General features: G+C 30.9%; 1 protein-coding gene across 1 annotated transcript in view; it reads right to left on the bottom strand.

The window, feature by feature from the left end:
- Positions 1-261: 261 nt before the first annotated feature.
- LOC132736148 (arrestin domain-containing protein 1-like) overlaps positions 262-19470 on the bottom strand; it is a 68568-nt gene continuing 49359 nt past the window's right edge. Inside the window, exons 2-3 of the mRNA XM_060723230.1 lie at positions 1215-1361; positions 262-518 (exon numbers count right to left, since the gene is read on the bottom strand). Of these exons, the coding sequence (XP_060579213.1) occupies positions 262-518; positions 1215-1361 (404 nt within the window). The remainder of the gene's footprint in view (positions 519-1214; positions 1362-19470) is intronic.

Here is a 19470-nt window from a genome sequence, read left to right on the forward strand (position 1 = left end):
ATGTATGTAATAAGAACTGAAATAAGCTCGTACGACACCATTCCAAATTATTTAAATATATTTATATTGTACTGTTATTAAATTTTCGGTTCCAACGCATCTTTTTTATTTTGCTCTACGGTATTTTATTTTATGTTTGTATTATCAATTAATATATAGTGTTAAGTTTGGTTTAAACATTCATATCATGACATTGTGTGAATAGATACTCTTGTATTTTTGGTAACATCAGGAACATTCATAAAAGCATTTTTTAACATTCTAAACTTGTCTTTCAAATTTAACACTTACATCGGAATCTGGAACAGAATTCAATTCTAATGGACAGATAACTGTGAACGGAAGTTTTGTTTTATGTATGAGTTCTCTCCCTTTTTCTATTGTCGCTTTTACCCAGTATCTGACGTAGCCAAGATCTCCCTCGAATGAGCACGGTATATTTGCCGGAAGTTGGCACTGGAATGGGTACGTATATCGTCCTGCCGGGAGGTAACATTTGTCTAGGCGTTCCCCACTACCTGTAAAAACAATATACTTGGTTTATACAGAATTTATTTTAGTTTGTTTGTGTATAAAGCTAAAAGCTTATAGGCACACGTTCGAATCCGTTCCTGTAACCAACCAGTACTGAGCAATGAGTATAAAATTTCTTGCTCAATTAAATAACGACTTGCTCCTTACGGGGTTGAATCCATTCGGCTAGCGATCATTAGATTAATAGTCCGACGCGATAACACCACTTTTGTCATACCGCCACAAAGAACATACTTCGTCATACATCTGCCAGATTTCTTCATTGATGTAACGCACTACTCTAAATAAAAAAGAATTCAATATCAAAATATGAAAATAGGCAGCCAATATTAAATCGTTTAGTTTCGTTGGCATGAGAAAAAGATGGAAATGACCTTTTGAACAAGTATCTTATTTTCAATACCTTATGCATTGGATAGTTTTTATATGGTATACCTGTTAATGACCGCTTTTAATTGACAGAGTTTAGATAAAAATATATAGATTCTTTCTTTTTGCAATTGTTAACATTATCTAAGAGATTGGCAGTTATAGCCTAATCCCCCTTATTAGTGTCATGGTAGTTAAAAATCTTTTGATAAGTAAAAATGCATCTGTTGAGTAAGATACTTTTGTAAAATAATTTCTGCTTCCTTTTCTGTTATTTAATAATTAGAAATTGTACGCTTCAAAACATTTACCTTGGCCAAACAACACTAATGTATGTTCAAAGTAGTCTTCTGAGGCGGAGTGATGATGCGTGTCTTTAAATCTTGGCTCGCCTGGTCCGCGTAACTTCTGCTCCGTCCAGTGAACATAACCTTGACCTTTTATTGTAATTGATATTGCTGAAAATAAAGAAAATTTTAATAGAAATTAATTCAATTAAAATAAACTGACTTTGTAAGTTGTTGAATTTCCTTACACGATAAACTTCCATCTACTTGACAAATTCGCAAGTGGACTTGTGCATATTTCATAGTTGCCAATTTATCGCATGTTTTTGTCGGTCAAAATAAATTGAAAACCGTATTTTCTTGTAATATTGCCCGATTTGAGTTGAGTTGCAATGCTTTTCAACTATTGATCATTTTTCAAAATTAGAATAATCATTCTGGAAAAAACGAGTGAACGAATGATCCAATATTTTGCACACAGGTTCTTGTTTTACCATTAATTTCGAAAAATCATTTCCAGTCCAGTCATGTAAAAAAACGCAGCGCAGTGAAGTCCATTTCATTTGCGATTAGACACGAAGACGAGACGTATATAAGCATGATTGCTATTATGAACATGTATACTAATTATAACTAAAGTCTAATTGACAGACTGTTATAAATTTAAAGAATTCACTGTATCTGATGTTGTCAAAATTATTGAATTTAGCTCAATGTTTGTTTTTTATATAATAATTTCGCACACAATATCAATTTTCATTCAAAAAATGCACATTTGTTTTATAGGAGCAATAACTTAGAACAATAATCTTTTATCTGATACGTATCGCTAACTAACTGATAGTGATTGGGATTTTTAAGCAATATCTGCGCTCGATACGGTCGTTGGTATTTAAGTTATATTTGCTCTAAGTGAACCAAGAGATAATGATTTTGGGATTTTTAGCAATAAATAAGCCAGTATCTTCTTTAATTTCAAGAACTTTGATCTTTATCACAATAAAATCATCTTATCTTTCTATATAGTTTAAAGATAACAAAATACGCGAAATGTTCCGAAAACTTTAGTTCAACTTAATTTGTAAAGGAAAGAATTTTGACGCCTGAAAATTCAATGGAATCCGTTAAAGAAAATAAGTCGGATTGTACAAGTACATGTAAGAATGATGTTTTACCATTTTCTATGCAGTCAAATTTCAAGTTTTCTTTTGGCTAGTCTAGTTTCTTTTCTAAATTTAATAATAAAATTAAGTGGCATTGATCATTAAATTTTTGGGTTGGTCCTCAAAAACGTTTTGGCCAAACCCTTCTCTATGTAGTGTACAAATATGTATATATAACATATATATATATATGTGTGATGCGATTAAGCATATTATTAAATATTTTTAAACCTCTGCTTCTTTTGCATTTGTTTTGACATTTCTTATCTAAATACAATGTTAATTGCATTAGACAATATTTACAAAGTATTTTTTGTTTATGTAAGTTTATTTAATACATTTGTCTTACAGTACATACATGAAAACAATTAAACTTATAAGGAGGGGTGAGGTTTTGATGTTACAAAATATCTGACGCCCACTCTTTCTTTCGGTTTTAAAAATTCGTTATTAATACTATTACTTCTCATGCAGGTTATCCAAACGTTGAAAACTTACATATGTTCACGTTGTTAAGCGCTGATATTTATTTCTAAAAATCTTAAATGTATAAAGCGGTGATATTTATTCCAAAGAATCTAAAATGCATATGTTATCACTTAAAGTTATCTTTCCTGTCTGTTAGTTGACGGAAGCCGTCAGGCTTATCAGCTTACTTGTTTGAGCTAATTGGACCAATTATGCCCTCACCGTTTGGGAAATTGTTTATAAATTATACAAAAATGTTAAGTATTTAGCTCTTTAAAACAAAGTTAGAAAAATAGATAAAGTGACAATTGTCAGTATAAATAGGATCATTGATACGTGAGACACATTTTCTTTCTTGAATATTTTAATTGTTTTATATGTGTGTGGAAATAAGCAACACGAGAACTTTAACGTTCGCCGTATACGCCAAATCAAAACTGTTGAAGCGCTTGTTCATGGACCTTGGTGACGAATTCCAGCTACCTTCTACGACGTTAGGTTCCCAAGAAAGAGGAACGAGAAACAATGGACAAAGTTAGATAGTGGACATGGAATTTGAAGAGGGAATAATAAAATGTTTAAAATATGCAGAATCAGCAACACAGGATGTTGTCAAATAATAAATTTTCTATTATAGCAGACAGCATGTCTTAGCGTTGATTTATACAAATATTCAAATAGTAATATTGGTACACGCTTGGAAATAAATATAAATTGAAGTTTGCACGATAGAAATCTTAAGAGGGACTCAAAGATTATACAGCCTGTTTATTACATAGAACTGTCAAATTACATATTATATTTAATGTTATTTATACAACATTCAGGTAGGAATATGAAGCACGATGAGATTGAAATTCACAAAGTGTTCCTTCTATTGCTAGCTTTTTAACTTGCACTGCTGCACATTTTTTTTTCAGGTCCGACTGAAAACAATCTGAATTCCGGTAATAAAAATATATTATAATTTTTCCCCCTTTTCCCTCAAGATTTGATTTCAGTCTACGTCCATGTTTGATATTTAAGACGTGCTGACCTAATCAAGTATACTATTGCAAGTTGTAACACAGTTTTTAGTGCTATGATAAATGTTACTTGTATAAGAAATGATGAATGATAAAACAGTAATGAAAATATTCTGAGAACCGGAACGCGGTAAACAAGAAGAAAAAAACATTTTTCTTGTCATCAGATTGTTAGATTTTCTCTCCTTTTTCCCTGAAAAAATGCTATTTTCAAAATGTCAAAATGATGCATGCTCATTTAAACAGCGTGTTGAAATGAAATTAATTTTTCTTTTAAGTTTTGTGCTTTTTTTCGACTGGTGAAAACATAAATCTCGTCAATCCTTGAAGAAGAAATTTGCAACAGTTGCAAAGTTTCCTTGCGATTTGTAATTGAAAGTCTTCGGGCCGTTACTTGGGTGTTATATTCTCTAGGAGAGAAAATTTAATAATTGTATCATAAAGCAGGAATTAAGCTGAGACTTCATGAAATAAAATCATCTCCTCTGGGGCTAGAACAATAATTAAATGGGATACTTAAATGGGATACTTAATTAGTTAGCTCTTTTAGAGTCGAATAAAAACAATAAAACATGTTCATTCGACGAAAAGATTAGTGGAGTGTTTTCTTAGATAACGGTCTGTTAACTGCCTAGTGAAGTGTTGTTTCTGGCATTTCTAATAATAAGGAGATAACACATCATAATAACAATAATAGTAGAAAAATAAGTAAAGAGAAGGCAAACATTTTCCCGAAAAGAGTTTGCATTAACCAACAAAGTGCCTTCAGCATCATATGCATTAGATGGTTGGTTGGGTTCGTTCGTAGGTTGGTTGGTTGATTCGTTCGTTTGTTCGTTTTAATTTCTCGATTCATTTTTATCAATACGATAAAACACCTGCTGCAATTTCCGTTCTGTTAGTAAATCTTTTGTGCCTTAAGAAAAATAGATATAATTCAGTATTTTTTTTTATTTTCCATTTACAAATATAAGATTTATCGGTTCAGTATTTACACTAGTCTGAATATCTAGACAAGGTTTAAATCCTTTACCACTGGATTTAAAAACAACATTTTAAATGACTAAACAAAAGATAATTAGGTTTTATTTTCAGAAAATTAAAAAAAAAACATGACTTACAGTAACAAGCTATAGATATATAAATAGTTTATTACAAAATAACTAGTATTTTACTATAGCCATACTCTTTATCAAAGTGTTGACAATCGTTGTTTCTTTTATTTTATTATTGCATTGATCTCAACTTTGAAACGCGAAGATCCGTCCATAGAAATGTCAACAATGTTTAAAAAATTAAACTTGCAGAACCGGTTTGATTGAGTCTGTTAATGGGGAAAAAGCAACAATTGTCATGCCCTCCAGCACCGAGTCTTCAAAACTTACTTGGTTTCACAAATAAAAACTGAGCTTGGAATAGCAATTAATTACAAGAGCTGGAGGAATTTACTATACATAAAAAATAAGAAAAAAAAACGAACTAGCAATTTGGTCGTTAAATCCATGGCATTACTAAATCAATTACAGAGATAGCTGTAATCTAAAAAAAATAAAATTGTCTTTAAACTTATGACCCAAGCTATCTTATCAACTAAGATAAACTTATCGTAACATCAATCTGATAAAACAGAAACCTTTCAATGTTTTATCTTAACATTAACTGTTTTACATTCTTTCTATGTAAACTTTTCAAGACTGGTACGTAGTTTATTGTCGTGTTACTGTTTATTAAAATGATTTAGGAGAATAATGAATAAGATGAAAATATATTGTTACTTTATTATACATGCTATAAAAATGATTTGATAAGTATGATGTGGTTCGATATTCATGTCCATAGTTTTCATAAATAACAGATATTCTATTACTTTTATTTTCGATATAAAAACGAATTTCAGCCAATAAATATATAAACATTCCAGATATCAAGCCTTACTTTAATATTTTTGAAAATTGTATTTATGTAAGGTTTTAAGTTACACAACCACTACTTATATGATGAAGAAGAGATACTGCAGAAAAAATTATTTTGCGCACTGTCCTGTACATAAAAGCTAGCTAGGTATCTTCCTCACATGAAATAGTCAATAGCCTTTTGCGGGATTCGAACCAACGGTTATCAGGGGCGTATGTTAAACCTTAACCATATTGTCATGGCGATCCTTTAATTTACATGAAGATGAACGCCAATACATGCAAATTTCCGTACAAAAATACACATTGCAAATTCTTCAAATAAATTTTAATAACATTTCTTGTATACATTTTCTTCCTTACTATTATATTTTATTCATTAATACTTACATGTCAAAATTAAACGTTGAGTAATTTCTAATCTAATAAATCCTTTAACTTTATCCCCAGTAAGATAAATGACACCATTCACACTCGGACGACTTTGTAATGTCACCGAAAAATCTTCTATAACTTTCTTAGCACCCATTTACGTTAAGATCCTCAATCCGAGCTCGCACAAGACAATTTCCAGAGCAACAATACTTTTATATACAACAATTCTCAATAGAAAGAATGATGTCTGCCTTGTGCTCATTATAACAAGATTAAAACCATTAAATTCAACTATCGCTTAAGTCTGTTAGAAATTGTTTATAAAACTGTCCAATGTATGTAACAACATATTATAGAGGAACCACATCTGTAATTTCACAAATTACACCGGAATATCACGCATGCTTTAATCTATATTGTTAAAGATTACAGTTATGAAAATGTTTGAGCATAAACGCCTGAAGACAAGAAACACAATTACATTGTTGTTACATAAATGAATTTGCAAGAAACTGTGATACCATACGACAAAGTTTTATTTGTTTCTCGAGAGTGATGCCATTATACCCAATGCTTTTATAGGAAAGGAAACAATTGACACAAGTGTTGTTCTTCATTATACAAAAGGTAATTGCATAGTTCTCAAGATAATAACATAGTCCTCAAGATAGTAATAAACCTCAGAAATTACCACTCATATTGTATCAAATCGAACACTTTCCTAACGTTGAAGATACTTCATTTGCATCACCTAAAAGTCCATGCACAATAAGGTATATTTCTAATGATAAGAAGGAACAAGTATACGACGATGACTATTGCTTTTGAAATGCCTCGGCAATTTTATTTTTTTACAAAAGAAGACCGCATTACATTTTTTTGCTTGCATATTACATTTTAATTATTTTTCAGAAAGAAATTGTGAAAACTTATCTTTGTTTGGCACTTTTTTCTTATATTAAGCGTATGAATAAACAACTTCATTCATAACGGCTTAATGGCTGATTCTAAGAACGCAATTCATTCATAAAAGGCGCGCGGGAATGACTTCATTTAAAGCACACGACTTTTCTGACATGGTAGGGGTGTAAAGCACCGGTGTGAAGAGCAGATGTTTTTTTCTGAATGCAAGAAATATTATTATATTTAACCGAGTCCATTTGAGATACTAAGCGTGGTAAGGATAAAATAATGCAACAATATAAAACAATCACCAGTCTTACTATGCTTTCATTCTCTGTAAGTTGCGTAAATATACGTAGGGTATAAATCTTTCACCATTAAAACATTTAGATTATTTTACGCACTTAATCACTTTCATTTTTTGCAGAACACTACTGTTCTAACCAAAAAGAGCTGGGAATATTCTCCAAGAATAAACATTTCACATTGCCTGTAAGTACACTCTTGAAAAAGTAAACACACATGTCGTATTAATTTGTGTGGAGTGGAAAGGAAGTTTACGTTTTGTAATTTAAATTCTTGTACTAAATCTGAACCGTCACTGGGTGCAGAGTATGTAATTATCGCTACAAGATGTTAATATTCTCTAACATAATCATATGTCGTATTGTTATGTATTCATTGAGAATAATAATATAACGGTGCAGTATTGTATGTATTCATCGAGAATAATGATATAACTGTGCCATATTATTATGCATTAATTAAGAATGATAAAATATTGTATTACGGTGCAATATTGCTATGTTATCATCGAGGAAAATGATACAACTGTGCAATATTGTTATGCATATATTAAGAATAATAATATAACGGTGCAATATTGTTATGTATTCATTGAGAATAATAATAATTTATCTGTGTAATATTGTTATGTATTCACCGATAATAATGATGCATCTGTGCAATATTGTTATGTATTCATCGAGAATAATGATATAACTGTGCAATATTGTTATGTATTCATCGAGAGTAATAATATAACAGTGCAATATTGTTATGTATCCATTGAGAATAATAATAATAATATATCTGTGCAATATTGTCATGTATTCATCGATAATAATTATATATCTGTGCAATATCGTTATGTATTCATTGAGAATAATAATATAACTGTGACGTATTTCTATGTATTCATCGAGAATAATGAATTATATAACTTTGCAATATTGTTATGTATACATTGAGAATAATAATATGGCTGTGTCATACTGTTATGTTTTCATTGAAAATAGTAATATAACGGTGCAATTTTGTTTTGTATTAATTAAGAATAAAGAATAATAATAATAAAACGGTACAATATTTTATGTATTAATTGAGAATAATGATATAACTGTGCCATATTGTTATGTATTCATTGAGAATAATAATTTAACGGTGTAATATTGTTATTTATTCATCGAGAATAATAATAATAAATGTAATACAGTGTCATATTGTTATGTATTCATCGATAATTATAATATAACGGTACAATTTTGTTATATATCTACTGATAAGAATTATACTGAGATTACTTGATAGTGTAAACATATAACATAAAACAACGTATTTGTTTACATTTTTATCCAGGTATATAAGTATAATACTGTAAAAAATATAAAATATTTATTTCTAATAAAGCCACAGATATATAAACAACTCCATGATAAAGCCATACGGAATGTACCGGTATGTACAAATATTATCATGTTATAATATTCATTGCAATATATATTCCAAAGAAAATGCTTAAAGAATAAATATAAGCTTTAAAATTCCTCTATGATTAGAACAACTAACAAAGGTGTCATATTGTTTTAAACTTGCAAAGCCATACCAATGCTGTTGTTGTTGTTTTTTTTCAATTTCTTTTACAGAAATATAAATATTCATATAGACAATGATTATAATCATTTTCATAACTCTTAAACCAAAAACTCGTTCATCATATTCTCCCTATTAAATGACATATTGACTATGTTAAATTTGCCTGAAACAACATCCTCTTAATTGTTTCCTCGACGCCTTTGATACCTTTGATACTTCTTTAATGATAATTGGATTATCGAAAGCTTTGATGAACAACTCTGTGAACTGTACAGTTTGTATGGAACAGAATTAATGCATTTATTCTATCTTGCTTGATGACATTAGGAATTGCATTATGCTTAATTCCATCTTGCTTGATGACATTGGAACTTGCATTATGCTTGATTCGATCTTGCTTGATGACATTGGAACTTGCATTATGCCTAATTCCATCTTGCTACATGACATTAGAACTTGCATTATGATTGATTCCATCTTGCTTTATGATATTTAAACGTTGCATTATTCTGGATTCCATTTTTCATTATTTCATTCAAACATTTCGTAGTGACCAATCCTTTCATTGGGTGATAACTATTAAACTGGAACAAGCCATTTGGAATACTAAAATGTTAACGTCATATATCTTTATGTATAAGCTACCTTTCTTCATGCTCTATACAAACCATTTACTGTTTAGTTTTTTTGTATTACTTTTATGTAGAAGTCATTTAAAATTGGTTATTTTTTGTTCCCTGATGGATTTTGTTAAAAATGGGACTTATTTGATTTACAGCTCGCATGGCGTGATTACTATTAGCTTTCGCTTATATCCATTATTCAGTGTTTATGCTTAATAAAGCTCGGTGTCTGAGTCTTTGTGGATTATGTTTGATCATCTTACATTATGATAAACAATTTAAACTATGTCTAGCGATTTGTGAACTGTTAAGGGGCGAGAACTCTGTTATCGATATCAACAGATTTTTTCCATGATTCGCCTATCATCGGAATTTTCCGTACATGTTTATATTACGGAATACCGTTAGGGGCCATCGTGAAATATACGTTAAAATACAGAGGGCGACAATGCTATAAATACGTACAAAGCGCTTTAATACATAAATTGCAGTGGAAAGAATATAAATACAAGTAGTTAGGATTATTCAATATATAATTTTATACATGTATATGTATACAGTCTAATAGAAAAAATATGCTCGTAAACAGTTATTCAATGGGGTAGTTATACGTACAGTGGCGGATTCAGGCCTTTGGCTTAAGGGCTGTACCTACCCCCAAAGATACGTTGATGAGCTGGGATGGAATATATACGTGTAAGTTTAATGCAATAGTGGTCATAGTGTACTCCCTTATCAAAACATATAATGCTGTCATCCAGTTGTTAAGCACCTGCCTACGATTGCGAAATGTCTTTATCTAATGACTTGGACATTGAAAAGCAAAACTAATTATTGGCCTTTTAACTTAATAAATGTCTCAGTCACTAATAGTGGCGAATAGGTATGTAACACATTAAAATATACATGTATAATAAGGAAAGAAGGAAGTTGTTCATTTTTGTGACATGTGCATAGTCAATTACAAATGTTGGGCATACGTGTGTCTGATTATAGATCATACATCCCGTACACACCACCACATTCACATACATTTGTGCTTAAAGATATACTATGCACATCTTTCAGTAATATATTTTTATCAAAGAAATTTATTGAAATCTATAAAATTCTTACTAAATATGTTCTTTTTAAATAAAAACACATACACATAATGTATAGGAATCTGCTTTCCTTATTACGGGTCAAGTAAAATTGTGCCTGTCTTTAAAAGAAACTTCCATATATATTTTTGTACTAACACTATACATGAATATTCACACTGCCCAATTACAGTGTAAAGTATTTAAAGCACAATGTTTGTGTGAAGCCAAATTATATTTATTTTATTTTACAAAAAAATCAAGTTTGTACTGTACTAAGTCGTGGCCACGAATTAATAAGTGACATGTGTGTGTTTTTATTTATCTCTTTAGTTATAGCCCTTTGTTGGGACAATTCTATGATAGAATTGGTCATTTTGTACGTACAAAGGCCTGTTAACATTGTTTATACCATAGCTTGAGAGGGACTTAGTCCTGGTTTATTTTTTTGGGAAGGGACATTGCCCATGGGCAGTAGATATCCTATAAGGATGTTTGAGGTCACAGGTCAGATACTGTACATGACACTCCATGCAAAATCCTTGTCTGATGAATGATTTAGAAAGAATAAGCCGTAGTTAATATAACCTAAAAAGATCAGTAGATGACACCTAATAATTTTTAGGCAATTTGGTCAGAAATCGGGGTCACAATGACGCTAAATCTTTGACCAATCAATAACTTGTATAAATGGCACTTTTACGGACAAGTGAAGTAGGGAAAATTCATATAAATAGTGTAATTTGATTGGTTATTTATCTCGTTCGCACGACTTAACTTTTTCGTGGCCACGACTAAACTTTCTCGTGGCCACGACATAGTAACTTGTTCCAATGACTTATTTATCTCGTGGCCACGACTTAGTAACTCGTGGCCACGACTAAGTTACATTTTGTATCTCGTTCCCACGACTTAATTACCTCGTGGCCACGATTTAGTAACTCGTGGCCACAACATAGTACAAATGTATCTCGTTCCCACGACTTAACTATCTCGTGGCCACGATTTAGTAACCCGTGGCCACGACACAATATCTCGTGCGCACGAGATAAATAAAAACACACACATGTCACCTTCGTGCCACCTTAAGTTTGATAAAATTCAATTTCACTTATCACACACGCTCAAAAAGAAGTGTAAACAATTGTATAAGAGGTGAGTTGCCACTTGTTGGATGAGTTATTAGAGACATATATAACTTTTTTTTCCACATGTTGGCGGAATCTTCAAAACCACGCACTTTTCGTCTGTCGCATCGTGTTCTCTTGTTTTTTAGTAAATTTACATGTCAGTCCCCAACTAACACTGTTCTGTATACGCCCCTATATAAACTGGACGTAACTTTGTTTACTCCACGTGCCAAAATACGGGATCATCCGGAAAATAACGAGATGTACCGACAAAGCGACACCTGCTGTCATAATATGAACACAAATTATTGCAACTCGCATTATGCTTACTGCCAACTGCTTAGTGCGTACTGTCATATGCGACTATAATATCGCTATCGTTGTCATCTTCGTTGTCGATGCGCAGTGATCATGTATTGCATTATATTTGTAATCATTGAATATATTGAAGCAAATGTATGCTAAGACACATCAAATCAGCCAAAAATTGATCAAAATGAATAGTTTAATTTGACATAATGTCGACAATATAAGTGGCAGATTTATAGCAAATTAAAGATACAACTACCATGTTACATAAAGTTATAAAGAATTTTATCTTAAACACCAAACATAATACGTTGTCCTTAAAAAAAAGATGCAGTTAAACATATAGCATATTAAAATATGTGAGTTTGATGGTTTAGTAGGGAACACACAAGGTTGCAATTACACGAAAGTGCATTCAGTAATCATAAGGCATGATTGAATTCAGCAAAACGCAGGTTTTCATTGTCATAAAGAAGTATAGTAGAAGCAAGCATAATGTAAGTTCCGATATCATAAAGCAAGATGGAATAAATGCATTAATTCTGTTCCATAAGTTTGTTTCACGGGAAGTAAGAACACCTGTATGAACATGATGGATAAAAATATAACCACGTGTAAACATAATGCCATAGAAGTTAACGTATAAGTTATACAACAGTATCTTCATATGCAACTTTTATCTTGATATGCAACTTTCATTACGATTGAAATTGTAAATTATTTCCTATATATATATTGATAAGTACGAAATAAGAGTAAGTAATTTGTATTGTTTACCAAAGAATAGAGCGATTTCTAGTTTGGATCACTATAATGCTATGAGTGCCGAAGAACTGTGTGCTTTTTCGTATATTTTACAGCATGGTAAAAGTTCAACAAAGAGGTAAATCATAAAAAAATATTGTTTAAATAACAAACTTTCTAGTACAATGTCGCGTAATCTGTTATTGTTGCGCATTTTGTAATATACAGGACGCTAAATTTTAGCCGATCGATAAAAACGTAAAGGTATCCGCTCAGGCGGTCACTACATGTATACCTTTTTGTCGGACCGCCGAACTTCACTATATTTTTGTAAGGAATTATCTTAATATTTAGTGTTCTATTTGAAAATATGGACGTAACCATAGATATGCTTTAAGCAATGATCGGCAACACCTTACTAACTTGGCCAACGCTTCCCATACGGGATAATCAGACTTGAAATAAAAAAAAACAAAACATTTTACTCATCCCTAATAACTTAAGTTTTATGATTTCACAGACGCCGATTTGTTTCACATATCGGTCTCTAAATGAAATAAAAACTATTTTATACCTTCTTATGAAGTACAAATACTTAGAAAATTACGATGTAGTCTAATGTATTGTCATGTTAAGAACCACTCAAGCTACTTAGATGGAAGGGCCAACTCTCTAATGTTGTTAAAACTTGTGGCCCAACCGTTTTGTTTTTTATGAATAACTGTAACATCCATGTAATAACTGTAAATTTATTCGTTACTGTTTTGTCGCTTGTTTGCATGTGACACTGTATCTCTATTTGTATAAAATGAAAAGCAATAAGATATGATTAAACTAAGAACCATTCAAGATACTTAGTTGAAAAACGGTAAGTCTACTTGATTTCTCTATCTTTAATATATGTCAGAAAAGCTCGATCAGAGAATTTGAAATTAAACCTGTTTTTATCGTGTAATATATAAAAGTGAGACAATTATTGTAATAAAAATTCTATGAAAAAAAAAGAAAATGATTTCACCGGAAAAAACTAACATCTTTTGATTTCCCTTTTCTTTGCAAACCAATGAACAAATATCGGCTAATTATAAGGATGTTTCATTTCTTAACAAATAACATATTTATATTTCTGAAATAATATATATGTATATATATGAAAAATAGTTTGTTAAGTTTTGAAATTCGATATACATGAATCTTTTATTAAGATCATGTGTATGATTGTGTTATGAATTTAAATTGCAAGTGTTTTCAACGACATTTAATTTAATGTTATTCTTAAACTATATACAAATCTTAATGTTCAGACTTTATTCATAGATTAAAAATTGATTTATTGTTTATTCCTATCTTTATATTCAAAGTGTGCAGTATACTTGATGTTTACAGAATGCAATGACAGGATACACATCATCAGGCATGAAAATGTATGTTTTAGTAAGGTTTCGAACTCATCTAAACCTGGGCCTTCTGGGAGCGATCACAATAGAACATCGGATCTTGTCAGGTACCAATTTGATTGGTAGCCAACAGTTTTTCCGAGAACATTGTGTTAGAAAAAAATAAAACCATGAGCCCGACATTTATAGCAGATGACAATTTGCCCAGCATGCAATAGGGGTTGGTTGAGCATTAAGAAATGCTGAATGTTTGGATTAAATTATTACATTCAAATGTATGATACTTCAATCGCATTTATACGGTGACAGGGTGCTTTGTAAGATGACAGTTTACCTCTTGCACGTGTAAAAAGTAGACCCTTTATAAGTGCTTTCTTTGTAGCACTATTCTGCTAGAATGCATGTTAAAAAGTAAAATGATTTAATAGTATGCCTTGCATGTTCTCTTTGATTATACAAAGTAATAAACGTCGACTCCTCATTTCAACATCAAACAAAACTGACTTTCCGTTTAAAAATAATGAAATAAATGGTGTTGGTGTAAATATACGTTCCAATTTTCATTTTTCTAAGTATTTGGTTTTACGGCGCACGAACATAATTTAGTTTAGTTAACAGGAAAGATGCTTTAGCTAACTTCGGGTGTTACAAAATTATAGCAATCCCAGGCGTCAAACCAACCTCACCTGCTGGCGTAAAGAGACGCATAGACTCCAGTAATTCGAACCCTTTTTGTCGCCTCTTGTGATCACACAGGGATAAATGGCGGCTGCAATTCTATTGCAACAATTTTAAAGCCAATCCCTCAGCCACAAGGGAGGTGGCGTATACGTTAAATCGTCATATATTATTTTTAAATTTCATAAACTAAATCTCAAACACACGCATTCTTTACATGATCGGAACTTGCAATCTATTTCATTCACGTAGCAGTAACATGACATGATTGTGACTGATAATTTATTTCAATCATGTAGCAGTGACATAACCTGATTGGGACTTGCAATTAATCTTGATCACATAAACAAGAACAATCATATGTAATATACGTGTAAGGTAGAACATGGCAACTTTCTGTAATAATTTGAAATGCAATCTCTTTCACGGGAAAACAATATTTTTACGAAAATTCTAACTAGTGAAATTAAGTCACGTACAAAAACTGGCAGATATTTCCAGGCATTGAGGGTCTGTAGTTTGTATAATCTGATTGAATATACAAATGTCTTGTTGATAAGCAATGTCCCGTAAGACCTGTACACAGGCTCGGAAAAGATAAATATACATTCTATTTACGAACCTTACTTTCCTTCGATCATCCGCTGCGGAAAATATGCATAAGAAAGGTTGGCTCATCAAAATATTAGTGTTCTTACTTTTACAGAAAATAAATCAAACTATGAAACGCAAATCCGTTTTTAATATTTGTTTTTTTTTACCTTTATCATCATTATTACCATCGTTATTATCATCATCATTATCAATCATCATCATCATTATCATCGTCGTCATCGTCGTCATCGTCTTCGTTGTCGTCGTCATCATCATTATCCATATAATAATAATAATAATTATGATTATGATTATTATTATTATTTTTTATTATTATTATTATTATTAAATTTTGTGAAAGAAAAATTATAAAATTAAAGTTTTGATGAAAAATATATTACAGTAACTTAACACAGCATTTGTTTTTCTTTATTTGTTTCTCGTTGATGAGATTATTTTTAGATTTATACGGTCATAAAAAGTGAAAATATATCTGTAAGTATACATATATACTGTAAATAAGACACCTTTATCAAGATCGATTTCAATGTTTCCATATTTAATTGCAATAAATTTGTTTAACTTATCTTTGACGATGTTATAAAACATCTGCTCTACCTATTTACAATATCCTAGGAACAATGTCTTAAAACTCTTTTACACTTATACAACAATATAAATTCCTGATCTCAAACTTTCTACTATTTTTCTCAGATGCTTCAATGTGTCACAATTTCATATTTAAATGTTGAACTCTGCTTAAACCGGTGCTAGGGTGCGTGTAGATAGACTGCATTCACCACTACCGTTCACGAACATGCCAAAATCAAACCGAGGCTGCAACATTTCATATTAAAGTTAATTGATTCAGTTTTTTTTTCTTTTTCTTTTTTCTCTATTTTCTGATTAAAGATCTTATCCCAATCATATTTTACAGTTTTTCAGGAAATATATATTTCCTTCTGATATTATATTGGCATTATTCGCTACTTGCTAGCAATTTAAATTGCAAGAAAATCTGAAAATGCATCTGCTGATTAACTAAAGCCCGTATGCTTATCAACTTTTTGGTACAGTTAATAGCACCAATTATACCTTAAAATATTGGGTAAAAAATTTCTTCTTGTTATTGCTATCTGAAAAAGTAAGAGGGAAAATAACTCAACAATGATTGGCACTTTCATTGGATTATAGAGAGAAAATTGCCATTCTATCTGCTTTGATAGTTTTCAAATGTGAGAGGAAAAAAACATTTGGTTTTGAACGTCTACATTTGAAAATTTGAAAGCATTTTTTTTTTCATTTCACACTAATATTTAAATTTTGTAATGTAGTCAATTTACTTTAGCGTTTGCAACATGAAATCTCAAAATATTAATCATTTTTGCATCCAATTTTATCAATTTAGTCATATTTAATCGCTATTCATCGCGTTGTCCAATATTGGATTGACTGCTGTTTACTCGTCCTATATATAGAATTCAGTATTGTACTTAACAATATATATCATAATAACACCATCGTATATTACAGTTGTGTAGCAATGATTAAACAACTACACAAAATGTGTTAAGAAACATGTGCATGTGATTAGTAGAAGTTTTCAAGTCGTAAAATTCTCATAAATTCTCTTATTTAACTTAAGCTATACGGGATGGTTTTAACTTAAAAACTATAGTGATGTAAGCAATGGTTTGTTACTTTGCAAAACGTTTACAACAATATGCTTTCTAAGATTATGGCTTAATTATTGCGTAATCAAGTGTTGGTTTTGACAGCCCCTACAAAAATAAGTACTTCTATTAAAATGGAAGAGGAAATTTAATGAAATATGTACTTTTTCTATTAAAAATATCTGCGACATTAGCGTATTAACACTTCAAGCTGTACGTTTCTCCTACGTTTTTTAATATAGATTGTATACAACCGTGTATGAATACATTTGTGGCTGATTCTATCTTTCACAATTTTCATATCTAAATTTACATTACGCTTAAGACGGTGCTAGTGAGCCTTGATAATAGCTTGCATTAACCTCTGCCGTCCAGCCAAGGCACAGTCAAGCCGAAATTGAATGATACCACAGTTTTCTATTAGAGTAGAAAACTGTTGAAACATTTAAGTTACTGGAGAACGAGTGATTTTTTAAAGTTACTAATTTGCAACAGATAACGAACGGGCTAAACATAATCATCACCTAAATAATTCTGAAAATTCTCGAATACCTTTTTTCTCATTATTCATTTAAATATAAACATTTCATTTCGAGTTATAAAATACAGTAATACCATTGTTATATACTGTGATTGGATCAACTCTCAGCCTTTTCAGCAGACACCTTAAATACGGCATTTTTTTCAGACGCAAAAACATTTCGTTGTATTTACAAGGGGTATTCACTGATAAGCGACGTCCCGTTCTAGCAGCAGGCATGCGTGTAAAGATAAACAATGATTAATCACATTTTAATTGATTCCCCATATCGCCCTACACCTTTAGAACGTCTGTTACATGTACTAGCACTAAACGTATGGGATGAGAATGAATTTGACACCTTTTCCCGGAATAGTATCCACGTTTATAACTAGTATATTCAGAAATGGGCATGCATTCTTTAAGTGTTTTCAGATTGTCATTTTTAAAACATGTACATGATAATCGCTATTCACATACTGAAGTTTGCGAACAAGTGGTTTCTAAAATTTCGAACATAATGGATACTTTAAAACTCTTTGTTTTTTATTAATCCGTAATATCTAAATATTGATTGACATGGCTTTGATTTAACATGTATATTGATTTTGTTATTTGTGTATTTATAACATGATAACATGTCAATCCATACATATTTGAAAATAAATCAATCTATCTGTCCATGATGATCGCTAATAACGAGATTATCGTTATTTACATGTACATGCTAATTGCTAGTAAAAAATTGTCATTACATGATTAAAATGATTATCATGTTATTACAATTCTCGATTAGCATGTAAAAAGGTAAGTAGCGATTATCATCATGATAATCGCTTGTTACATTTTTACATGCTAATCGAGAATTGTAATAACATGATAATCGCTTTTAACATGTCAATTCCTAATCAAGAACTGTGAAAACATGATAATCGCACTTTTTACATGCTATTCATCAATCTAGAATTGCCATTTCATGATATCGCTTTGTGCATGCTATTCGCTAATCGAGAATTGCCATTTATTTACATGATCATAGTTTTTTTTACATGTTAATTGCTAATCATGAATTGTCATTGCATGATAATCGCTTTTTACATGCTAATCTCTAATCAAGATCGAGTTGCAAAAAAATATCAGTTTACAATATTCTTTTGCACGCAATATCGAAAGTTTAATACTCGTATCATATAAGTCGTATTTTGACTTAAAACAAATTGATAAATTTGAGACGTCATGGTTACTCCATTTTCAATTCATTTTTTTTCTGTCATTTTATAAAAATAAAGCAAAACCATTCCCCATAGTTTGGCATTAAGTATTAGAGTAATTGTGAATTTCACTTCATATCTCTTATTCAATTTTGGAGATATCTTTTATCGATGCATTAAAATTTGCTTTTAAATTATGACCCTAGGAATGTCAGTAATAAAGATAAACTAACTGATGTATTAATGATATAAAATGTTCGAAATTTTCGTCTTCCTTATTGACAGAATGAATTTTATCTAAAGAGTAGACTCATTTTAAAAGTATTTCTATGCATTTTCCTGATGGAATGCAATTGTAATAGTGTTAGACATGTTTTTTTCGAATTCACATGTACACGTAAGATATGGTACATGTAGCAGTGACCTACAGGTAAAGTTGTCACGGTATGACTGTCTGACTCCCAATCCAGTTATCATGAGTACAAGCCCTACTTAATAATATAATAGTAATAATATATCTGACTCAACCAATGAGTTAACTGTCACTAAACTTATAATATATGTGTTATGAGTGTTACTTTCAAAGTACTACAATAT

This window comes from Ruditapes philippinarum, unplaced genomic scaffold (assembly GCF_026571515.1).
Source record: "Ruditapes philippinarum isolate M1 unplaced genomic scaffold, ASM2657151v2 ctg192_1_1_1_1, whole genome shotgun sequence".
Classification (NCBI taxonomy): Eukaryota; Metazoa; Mollusca; class Bivalvia; order Venerida; family Veneridae; genus Ruditapes; species Ruditapes philippinarum.